This window comes from Salarias fasciatus, chromosome 16 (assembly GCF_902148845.1).
Source record: "Salarias fasciatus chromosome 16, fSalaFa1.1, whole genome shotgun sequence".
Classification (NCBI taxonomy): domain Eukaryota; kingdom Metazoa; phylum Chordata; class Actinopteri; order Blenniiformes; family Blenniidae; genus Salarias; species Salarias fasciatus.
In genome coordinates this window covers 32281770-32294003 of record NC_043760.1, presented here as the reverse complement: position 1 = coordinate 32294003, position 12234 = coordinate 32281770, and the positions used below count along the sequence as shown (strand labels likewise).

The following is a 12234-nucleotide window of genomic DNA, read 5'->3' as shown; positions in this document are numbered from 1 at the left end:
TGGGCTGTTGTAGATTTGTGCTTGTTGGGGGAATCTTTTATAAAAAAATTTTCTAACTTGATATTGTTTTTTCATTTGTTTACGACATTGTTTTATTTTCTTTAAGTGAACAAAATATGAAAAAATAAAGTGAAATGCCTTCATAAAAACCTCAGAGATGCACAGTTCTTCTATAAACGTGTTTCTTGATCTGTAAACGTCTGAATGATATCTGGAACGTGGGGCGGTATATTTACATTTTTTTTCCCTGTCGTTGGACCTTTCATCTGGAGTGATGTGTATCTGAGAACGGGCGCAGCACGTGCGGGGAGAACAAAAGCTTTTTTTTGAGCAAACTGAAACTCACCCGCGGCTCTGGACGCTCTGGGCGGGAGAGTCTCGTCTTCGTTGCTCTGAATCTGAACGACAAACAGCAGAATGAATTTTAAAAAGGCAGAAACAATCAAGCTTCAGGCAACATTAAGGATTACAAAACGGATATGTGTAGAGACAGCGTTCACAAGTTCCCCGCAAGAAAGAAAAAAAAAAAAAAACTGCAGCATCATGTTTCCTGTGTTTACCGGTTAAAGGACTTTGTGGATTTAAAGTTTTAAACTCTACAAGCAGCGGCTGAAGTTCGGTCTGAAGTGATCCAGGTCAAACATTTCACTCCTCACCCGGTGATGCAAATAAACGTTTCATTTGCATGAATTTGAATTCTTACTGTTCTTACTGTTGACAGACAAAGCAGGTGACGATACGGCGAGCCAAAAAAAAAAAAAAAAAAAAAAACGTGAGAGGTTTCAATCCAGCTCGCAAGGACTAAAATAACACTTGTGCTTGATAATCTGCCCGCTGGGTAACGCATAGCTTCAGAACCACCTACAAATGGAAATATCTAAAACATTCAGATGGAATGACAGGCTTCCACCAAGGCTTTAATGTCTCCACACATTCAGTTTAAAGCTGATCAGTTGCGAAACACGGAGTTGTGTGTTGTTTCAGTGTGACCACATCCTGTGGCACGTCCAGGCCACCGCTGACGCCGTCTGACTAATGCCCTCACTCCCGGGCGCTCAGGTTGTGTCAGGTTCAGCGTTCTGCTCGCAACTCGCGCCAAAGCAAACACGCAGATGAAAATGTCCCCGCGGCGGCTCATGTGACGAAGACAGCGATCGTCACATGAGCCGGCGGAGTCGCTGTGGAGGAACGATCCGATGGTTTAGCTGGTCTAACCCAGCGAGGGTCAGACGCCGCTGATGACGAGCGCCTGTTGCTGTGAGGTGTTGTCAAAGTGTGAAGCCTACCTCCTCCATGTCGAACGAGTCCGTGTTTTCAGTCCGCAGCTGGGCCAGATGTGGCGGCGTCAGAGTGACGGGAGCTTTCTCCAGGGAGGAGGAGGAGGAGGAGGACCGGTCCTTCTCCTCCGAGACCCGCTGAGCGCCTCCCTCCTCAGAGCTCTGACTGCCAGCCTGCAGGTCTGCCGAGTCCACCTGACCCTCCGGTCCGCCGCCGCCGCCGCCGCTCTGTTCAGGACTGCAGAGACGTCAGACGTTAGAGACGGTTTCCTTAAAGCTCTGATTCAAACAGTGACTTTCACTGAAATCGGTCTCCTCAGACACTCCTCTGATCCTCTGAGGAAGACTAGAGCGGTAAAATACTTCATCTTCTCTACCATGAGGTTAAACTGGACTGGAGTATTTAACCACATCGGAGCAAGTAACTTGATATGAATCGGATATCTTTCATGCATTTGATGAATTAAACCATGAAATGCATTTAGTTTTCCAATACTGAAGGAACAACTGCAACGCTGGGATCAATCATTCCTCCCCGACCTTCATCCTGCCTGGATATGACAAGGAACTACTGATTAATAAGGAACAACATTTACAATATTCAAGTCTTTTCATGACAATTATTTTTGACTTCCACGGCTAATGTGGCATTTTTAATTCATTGATCATCCAACATTAACCGCTGCCACCTGCTGTCCGACGGGAGGTCCGGCTCCCCGTCTCCGCCGCTCTCCTCCGTCACCGTCGCCAGGGAGCAGTTGTCTTTCTTCCGGACCACTTTCTGGCCGCCGGCCTCGGCCCTGTGCTCGGCGGCGTCTGCGGCGTCGCCGTCCTGCTCGGGCCGGGCGGGCGCCGGGCCGCTGTCCTGCGGCGGACCGGGGACGGCGGCCGTGCGGCCGTTGGGCTGCGCCGGAGACTCGGGCGAAGCGGCCAGCAGGTTGTGCTTGGTGATGGTTTTCTTCAGGAGTTTGGCCACATTCAGAGCCGAGTTGCTCTTCTTCAGGGGAGGAGGCCTCTCCTCGCTCCGCCCCTCGTCTCCTCCTTCTGAATCTAAGAGATGGAATAATTAAACATTATATAATGTGGTTCACATTTTGTTTACAGAAATATCTGCCAACTCCAATTTTTTTTACATTTATGCTTTTTTTTCCCCATCATTTCTATTTATAAACCACAGATGACCTTCCTGCTCCATCCGGGATTCAATCCCAAGGCGACAGGACAAACAGGTCAATCAAAGACGCTGCTGTTTCAATAAACTTCCTCCAAATGTTAATTTTGCTGTTTAACAGTCAACAGTCAGAACCAGCAGCTGCTCGTGGACACTGGACCCGAAACACAGGAAGCGAAAGGTCCTTGCGGGCGGTTGCCATGGTTACCTTGATCCTTGGAGCTGATGCGCTGGACGGGCTGGCCGGACACTTGACTGTAGAGCTGGAAGAACTCATTAGCAACCGTCGTCAGGACCTCGATCTGACGGAAGCGACCTGAGAGAGGCGGGACAAAAACATACGACAGGTTCAAACTGGAAGAACCGATCGACTTCAACATGTCAGCTGAGAAGAGTCAGAGTTAAACAAAAAAAAAACAAAAGAGAGAAGAGTTTTTACCGGGTCAGCTTCACGGTTAGAAGAAGGCAGACTTGTGTTCGCTAATCTCTGAGACTTCAGATTGATATTCACACCCTGAAGCAGCCACACCGGCTCATTGGCGGAGTTTCACAATAAAACTTTCTTCAGCTGAAGAATGGAAAAAACAAAAAAAACAAAACTGCATGTCGGGACTGAGCAGGGACGTCATATCTCCTCCTCTTCCTCCTCCTCCTCCTCGGTTACGTAACAGGAGCCGTCAGTCTCGTATGTAACAGGATGATGACTTGCATACTTTCCTGCCGTCCCTCCTCCTCTCCTCATCCCCTGCTGTCTAAATACCTGTCAGTCTGTTAGAAAACACCGAGCTCTGTCTCCTGTCTGTCGCTGTGCAAACATCCCATTCTCACCTGAAACACTCACTCCTTCACACTCTCTCATCGCAACGTCAGCCCCAGAAATTCCTCTTGGAGACTTGTGATTTTTTTGCTGTTTGATCTCCAGTTCTGGGCAGAAAATGTAGTTCTGAAGGAACGTTCTGTAAACACGGGCGGGTTTCACCATCAACACATTTTAACAGTGTTTCTACACCAGTAAAAACAAAATATATACAGTTTATCCTGCACCAGCGGCTTCAGAGACATCTTAAAAAGTGTGTTGAAGCGGAGCGGCGGTGCTACCCACAGTCTGCTGCGCAGCGTATCGCTGACGTGAGCGCCGTAAAAATGCGAGCAGAAAATAATCTAAGCCACAAGTTTTGAAAGCAGGAGGAAGGGGGGCGGGGGGGGGGGGGGGGGGGGGGGGGGGGGAAAGACAGTGAGCGTGTTATCAGCTTCAGCTGCAGCTATTTCATTCTGAAACACAAATTAGAAAAAAGAAGAAGTAAGAAAAAAAATGCACTTCTTCCAACAAATCTCACTGCGATTATCAAGCCATCAACAAAGCAGCTGAAACGACTGGAAATCTATCCCTCATTTAAGGTTTTTATTTCCCTCTGAGAGCAATTACATGAATGCAGTTTGGTAATCCAGAGATGGCCTCCATATAGGGACTGCTGACAGCTGAGCAAGCATACCGATGATGAAACCGGCCAGGAAAACAAACAGCGGCCCGAGAGAGTTCAACAGCTTCATCGAAAGGTCAAGTTAGGTAACGCCGCTGTTTGCGGCGGCCGATGATGATCTAAACTGAACTTTTTAATCTACGTTCGGACAAAGATTAGCTCCTCTGACATTACAGTGAGGATACAGTTTACCCAGATGGAGTCTGGTCAGCGGCCATTCTGAGTTCAGTTTGCACATTCCCCCTGTGCATCTGGGTTTTCTGCAGGTTCTTATAAAGGTGAGTTTGTTTTAGACCAGAGTTTGTGTCAGTACAGGCCTCACACGGAAGCTCGCTCATGCTTGTTGACCTAAACCACAGTGACGAGGCAAACGCAGCGGTTTGTCCCGATCCGATCAGGCCTCGAGTGCAAAACACGCCGTTTTCTGTCACTGTCTGCCGGGTGCGCAGTAGAAAAATCTTCCAACAGTGTTAATTTCTCCATGTTTCCACAGAGCGGCGTGCCAGCGAGGCCGCTGCAGCCCGGAGCGGCCAGCTGTGCGCCGTGATACCGACGCTGCGCGAGTGCATTTCCTGCCTGCTCAGCGTTATTCCAGAGACCCCAAAACAGGAAGTGAGGAATCGGCGAAAAACGACACATGCTCTGTATTTTTCTCTCCCTCTTTCTTCCCATCCCCGGAGATTCTTCCTGATGGTGAGAACAGAGCTTACATAACAAACAGCGACATGTGTATGTACGTATGTGCGTGCGTGCGCGCCTGTGTGTAGCTGTCTGGGATCCAGGGAACCGATGGAACAGTATGAGAATGTTCTGGAAAAGAAAGAAAGAAGAAAAAAAAAAAAGCTTCCAGGAACCACAAACCCTGTTAAAGGAGCCGTTCGTCCAATCTGATCAGTCAGACTCAGGCTGCTGCTTCCTTCCATCCAGCTTCTCTACACAGTTTATCAAATTTCGGGCTGCAAGAGCTGGAGTGTGGCCGAGCCGCCGGTCAACAGGTTAGCAGAGATCCAGACGCTTTCACACACATTACCTGAAGCACCCGGAGAAGGAGCTCCGCAGAGACACTGCACACTCCACGTAGGACGGCCACGGTCGAAAATCAATGATTTACCAGCCTCAGAGAGTGCGAACCACACAACAAAGAAAACAACGAGCAGTTGACTGAACCATCAGTTCATATTTTGAAGAAGGACTTTAGAGTAATTAGGTTATTTCACGAGAATATTTTCTATAGTAAATTTCTGTCACTACAAAATGGATTTCAACACGGGAATTAAAAATGTATGATTAGTTTAGTGATTTGTAGTTTTCAGGCTGAACTATCAGAACAAATTCAGGGATATTTTTTCAACATAAAGTGATTTTTAATACGGAATAAAGAAATGATTTGGAGGTTGGTGTTCACGACTCTCGCTGACCTGGTCTGATTCTGGTGGGAAGCGTTTCTGTGTTGATTTTGCATGTTCTTCCTTTGCATGCGTGAGTCTTTCACACACTACTCACACTACTTAGATTACTTCCCACAATCCAGAAACACTCATTTCAGGTGAATTGGTGTTTTTTTTTTTCCTTTATGTTTTTCAAATGAAGTTGCACAACCAGAAACAATCTCACCACAATAACCCAGCCTTCAGCCAATCGGGCAGAAACATACGAACCAGCACAAAGGAAACCAAACTAGTGCAAACTAATCGCTTTTGTGGACAACTTGGGTCTGCATCTGCAACATTCAGTTGGTTGACGGTGTTTTTCTGCCTGCAGGGCTCCGGCTGCACGACTCGCCGTCGGTCTCCTCTGCTGACTTCTGCGAGCCACCGGGCTTCGGCGAGCGGCACGCCACCACACAAACTCCTGACTCACGTAATTGCTATCTAAAGATAAGGAGAAAACTAGGTCATGATCCTCAGATCCACTGCTGGAAACTCGGCCACGCCTGCTCTTAACCTGCGGCGTCTCAGGTCGTTTGTTTTATAGATCCGACCTTCAGGTTATTGTGTCTGTGACAAAAGAAGGGTCACAAAACAATCCTGAACAAAAGAGACGACTGATGAGAAACTGGTTGCAGTCACATCACTGGATGAGCTCCGGTAATCTGAAGTTTGCACCACTGTTCAAATATTTTAACGAGCTTTTAATTATTAATCACCTTCTGTCTGCATCTGACTTGAGAATGAGATTGACACCTGCTGGTCGCTGTAAAGAAAAAACTTCTCCTTTCAAAGTGTGCAGTTTAACGAGCGGCGAGAGCTGCACCAGCAGGATGACAGGCTTTCTACCAGATCGGCAAAACCTGAGCGCAGTCCAAGCGTCCGACTCCTCAGTTCACACGTCCGCAGTGCAGCGGTCATCTGTTGAAAATATGTGTCTTTCTTTGTGCTGGCCTTTTTATAGTTAGGAAGTTCCGTTTTTATTTTTCAAATATTTCACATGCTTCATCCATCGTCAATCTGAACACGAGCGTCCTCCATCTCGCCTTGTACATGTGTGAAAGTGTGTTTCAGCGACATGCTGAAGCCCACACTGATGCATGCGAACGCCTCGCCGGTATGCACCGCCATCGGTGTGTGAATGACTGTATATGGATGGGTGAAAACAGGTGAAACGTGTCCAGACTGCTAATGTGGTAAAATACACCATTAAGCAACTGAGTAAATAAACACGTGTTCTGTGAATAACATAAGAATCTGTCTGGCTTGGAAAGTGAAAAACACTTGTGATAAGAATCGAGCCCAAAACTGTATTACTTTCAGGCGATCCTCATGTGAACGTGGATTTGTGTTTCAATCATGAAAAAAAAAAGACTGACTGAGTGAACTGGTGAGAAGACTGATGGACGTCTACAGGATAGCTCAAGGAACACTTGACATGTTGGACATCTGACACATGGAATTATGATCAGGAAGAATTAAAGCAAGAAAAACAATATTACTGTGGATAAAACTCACACCTGGTGTGAAAGATACACTGTGGAGTGACCCATCGTCTGCTCCACTCAGGATCTTCGGCTTTTTTTTTTTTACAGCCGCACCAAGACTGTTAAACTGTCAAGAAGAGAGTCAGTCGTGCGTGTTTTGTGTAGTGTGCACTGTGTGTGTGTGTGTGTGTGTGTGTGTGTGTGTGTGTGTGTGTGTGTGTGTGTGTGTGTGTGTGTTCAATTAGCGATCCAGTACCTTCATGCAAACACGAGTTTGGGAACAAAAAGAGGCCAGGATGTTAGCGGAGCAGGTCTGTGTGAATGTGTGTGTCTCCCCGGGACAAACAGAGCTTTGTCCCTGTTGGCAGTGATGTCCAGGCAGTTGGCAGAACGGCTAAAAAACAGCCGAAGGACCCCACAGACCCACCGCGGGAACGCCGGGGACAGGCCGCACACAACCGTTGCCGAGCTACACTTCCTCCAGCTAACAGTTTCAGGACTGGAAGCTCCGAGCTTGTCATCAATAACGGCGTTTAACCCTCCGTCTGCAGCGGCGAGGCCGTCGCCAGCAGACTGCAGACCCAGGAACACCAGGAGCCGCCCGGTGGAGGTGGAGGTGGAGGTACTCACTGGTCAGGGCGTAGTTCGGGTTCTCCAGTTCCATGCGCTGCAGCTGAGCTTTTAGGTAAACCTGCAGGTGAAACAGAGGAGAGGGTCAAAGGTCAGAGCTGGCTACAGTGGACACATTAGCCAAACAAAAGGTTTTGATTGAAAAAAACTGAAAGAAGCGTGGTGTTCTGAGCCTGCATGGTGTTCCTGTGCATGCATCGGTTTCCTCCAGCTGCCTCAGTGTGACTGAACAGCGAGGAGTCCTCTCCCAGTTCCAGCCTTGATACTTTATCTCACACTGTCCACGTGCGCCCTTGGGAAAGACACTGAACCCTCGCTGTGCGTGAGCAACGTTCACAGGCGGCCGACAGCAGCGTGACGCACACCGGAGTGTGACGCATGACGTTACAGAGCGTCCAGACTGCCCAGGTGGTAAAACGCTCTTTACAGGCAGGTTCGCTCATCCTCAGGTAAATGACTCTCTGCCGCGATTCATTCCAAATCCAACTGAACTCTGAACTTTATACTTAATAAGGACTGATGTTCTCAAAATAAACGCCGTCGGTACCTTAATGTCGATGCCTCGGGCCACTGACGAGCTGTTGAAGAACCTGGACGGGATCTTGGCGTTCAGGTCGGGTTCCTCTCGACCGAAACCCAGATTGAAGAGGATCTCCTCGGGGTCCTCCTCGTACAGGTCCAGCAGCTCGGACACACTGTGGAAACACACACACACACACACACACACACACCCAAACGGGCGGTCAGTCCCTCGGGCAGCCGGTTAGTCGGTTATCTGCTGAGTTAGACCGCTGGTTAGTTTAGTAAGTCTAACCGCAGGGTAAGAAGGATCTCCACTGGCTGCTCGTCTGATTGCTCCAACTTCACTGAAACACTACGAAAACACAAACATCCAGTCAGTACTTCATGCGCACGGCTTTTGGCTTCTCTGTCGACGAGGCGGTTAGCAGACGACAGCTACTGAGGGCGTTAGTACAGGAGACAGTTTGACCGCTGAGAGAAAAGGACGCGTCTGCCCAGGCTGCACAACGCCGGAACTCAGACAGGAGAAAGACCGTCTGACAGGCAGACTTCTGCTGTCCAAGTTTTCATGTTGCATCGAGCTCAAAGCAGAGCTGCTTCACCATTACTATTCAGCTGTTTTACTCTACATGACATTAAGTTACAGCGTCCAGTGGGTTATTGTGCAGCAGAAGCATTAAACCCGATACCGTCCTTCACAGTCACACAAGAGACCAGATCCACACACACACACACACACACACCAGAGGAGACCGACACACACACACACACACACACACACACACACACACTAGAGGAGACCGACACACACACACACACACACACACAAACACACCAGAGGAGACCGACACACACACCGGAGGAGACCGACACACACACACACACACACACAAACACACCAGAGGAGACCGACACACACACACACACACACACACACAAACACACCAGAGGAGACCGACACACACACCGGAGGAGACCGACACACACGCACACACACACACACACACACCAGAGGAGACCGACACATACACACACACACAAACACACCAGAGGAGACCGACACACACGCACACACACACACACACACACACACACACCAGAGTAGACCGACACACACACACACACACACACACACACACCGGAGGAGACCGACACACACACACCAGAGGAGACCGACACACACACACCAGAGGAGACCGACACACACACACCAGAGGAGACCGACACACACACACACACAAACCAGAGGAGACCGACGCACACACACACACACACACACACACACAACGGAGGAGATCGACACACACACACCAGACGAGCTCGACACACACACACACACTCACAAGCCGTCAGTCTGTTTCAACTGGACAGCGATCGATTCGATGGCAGATTTAAAACAATGCAAACGCAGCACAGGGTGCCAGTGTGTGTCAACAGAACAAAAACAAAGTAGGTGTAGGCCGAGTCTGACAACAATAAAAAAGAAAAACTGGCCTGTAATCACTCCATGTGAGCTAAGAATAATCTTAAAGTCAAGAATTAGGACATCAATCTGCATGAAAGACAGCTGCTGCTGCTGCTATCGGCGCTCGCCACACTCGGACGGAGTTTAACCACAGACGCTTTAATGACTTCTGTTCTGAGAAGATAATGCAGCTCATCACGACAATGACCTCTCATGACAACGATTCCACTTCACTCTGTTGGAGATAAAGGCTTCGGGAAGCTAGTGGGATATGCTGACAGCTAAACTGTACACATTTTCCAAGGATATTACTTTGATACGCTTGTTGAATGCACTTATTTAAATTTATATTCAGTCAAAAGAGAAATGGATTACAAGCAATTCTTTCAAAGGAGGTCTAAGTCAGAACTAATGGCCTTTATTGTGATATAAATATAATTTGGTAAAAGGAAGACATTTCCAAAGTTGGAGACAAAATCTTCCACATAAGTAGGAAAACTACATCATGCCTGTTTTTTTGTCTTTTTTAAAGAGAGTTGTGACACAGACATGTGATGCCGGGACGTTTCATAATAGTAAATATTGGGTTAGTGCTGCCAGCAGCTTCACGGAGCCGTTATATGGCTGCAGGAGAGTGGATGGTAAATAGTGAGGCTCACACCAGAGAGAAAAGAACAGCAGCTGAGGAATGGATTACTGCTCCTCTGCTTCTCCTGAATCCATAACGTAACATCAGTGACACAGGGAGGGAATAAAGCAAAGTCAGTCCCATTCACTGTCAACAAACAAGTAACCACAAAGAATATCAAACACAACCTATAGCTTTGTTTTTAAAGTTTACATGCTATCTGATTGATCAGTGGTTTACGGTTTCAGCGGTGTTAAAGTGAAATATATCATATTAAGAGGTGTTTGTCACCTTTTTGAAATGCTCTTTATTAGTGTTCAAACTAAAATCTTTAAAATGTACAGATAATGAAAGAAAGCTGGCCATTCCACGTAAAACAGATTGTTATCATACTTGCAAAGGCAGATTATGTAACAAAACAGCTGGCTCACATTAGGCTGTATGGATGGTAAATACGGGGCGGTGTCGGATAATCTGCCTCTTTAAACACCTTTTGGGACAGAATGAACTTTAAATGACCAGACAGCAGAAGGACGGCACCCAGAGAGCCAGGTTCCTGACAGTCCCTGCTATTTTTCTCATCACTGAAGTTTTTTGGAGGTCATAACAGCCCCGTGCGTCCGCGGCTCCCTCCACCTGAGACCTCGGTGTGACTTTTCCCAGAAAGCTCAGAGTTTGACGGGCGAGTGCCGGCGGCGGCGTGAGCCCACCTGGACACGGTGCTGCTCTTCCCCGAGCCGGTGGAGTTCATGCTTCTGCCCCTCTCCTTGTACTGACTCCTCTTCTGATCCGCCACCAGACCGTAACTGCACAGAGCGCGCGCACACACACACACACACACACACACACACACACACACACACACACATACACACACAAATCAGCACGTGCACGCAGTGCTGACACTGAACTGTCAACAAGCTGCTGCTTAACGTCATTAGGGGAGCAGATTCAAGGAAAACTCACCAGGATTCAGTTTTGCTGTTGTTGGACAGAAGATGGTTTGCTGCAAAGGGGGGGGGAAAAAATCCATCGTTAAGGATACCTGCCTCCATAAAAGCAGCGATCAGCAGGGGCTGAGGTGTGTCCCCGGCAGGCTGCGTTACTCATTAATCAGTCAGCAAATTCTCAGAGTGGATAAGGAAGCCTTGAAACGTACAAAATGAGAACAAATCAGATTCAAATGAGCCTTTAAATCAGATTAACTCCTCAGAGGGAAATCATTTAAATACTTGCAAACTGAGCATGACCCTCCCAGCGGTGTGTTTGAGAATTTTCTGGAGTTCTACAAAGTCAGAAATTTCTTTAAACATTGTAGAATGCTCAAAAACACAAAAATTGTAGATGCTTTCACCTCAGTCTTTAACAGAACACATGTTCCAATGTGTGACTGTCATTATAGAGAGCTGTGGGAGTTGATGTTTAATCAGTCACTTGACCTATAAAAGGTTATTAACCTGGTCCACTTTGAAGATGTTTGTCAGGAGAGATAATGACAAAATAAAGTGTGAAGAGACATGATAAAAACTTCCCGAGAGTTTATTGGTCAACAGAGAAATCAGTTCATCTGTTGATCGGTACAACGAGTTTGCAACCCAGGAAAAAGGTCAACTTTCCTTCTGTCAAATAACTGAGAGGCATCACCTGCTTCGAGGTGTGACTCTTGTTTTCTTTTCCATTTCACAGGAACCGGTCGAGACATGTCGCCCTGCCACCAGCCCCGTGTCGGTGCACGTCTGCGCTTTACACTTCATTTCAGGAGCGTTTCTTTCAATTGCTAATGTTTTCTTCCCCCTCCTCTGACAGACAGCGGGATTAAATGACAAAATGTGACTAAAGCTCACCTCCTTCACCGATTCGCTTCCATTCAATCCATCGGGAACCATTTCATTCGCTAATTCCCTTCAGGCCCGCTCACCCACTCGCTCCTAAATCCCCTCTCATCCTGCCCCGGTGGCGTTCGCCATTATGGCGGCCAGTTGGTAAGTGCTCAGACATGACATCTGCACACCACAGTGGCTGCGCCTTCTGTCAAGAGATTTACAGAATAACTCAAAAGGATCCCTCTCGTCATAATTAAAGCACTTACTGTCAGTGGAGCAGACATTCTCACACTAAAAAGTTCCAGTTTTCTTCGGTTTCCAAG

At 47.7% G+C, this 12234-nt stretch overlaps 1 protein-coding gene across 1 annotated transcript in view; it reads right to left on the bottom strand.

Moving 5' to 3' along the window:
- The window catches only part of LOC115402838 (CWC22 spliceosome associated protein), a 45535-nt gene that overhangs the window by 19643 nt on the left and 13658 nt on the right, over positions 1-12234 (bottom strand). Inside the window, exons 7-15 of the mRNA XM_030111420.1 lie at positions 11055-11094; positions 10799-10894; positions 8288-8347; positions 8021-8168; positions 7474-7534; positions 2657-2764; positions 1967-2327; positions 1287-1515; positions 347-398 (exon numbers count right to left, since the gene is read on the bottom strand). Coding sequence (XP_029967280.1) covers positions 347-398; positions 1287-1515; positions 1967-2327; positions 2657-2764; positions 7474-7534; positions 8021-8168; positions 8288-8347; positions 10799-10894; positions 11055-11094 — 1155 coding nt within the window. The remainder of the gene's footprint in view (positions 1-346; positions 399-1286; positions 1516-1966; positions 2328-2656; positions 2765-7473; positions 7535-8020; positions 8169-8287; positions 8348-10798; positions 10895-11054; positions 11095-12234) is intronic.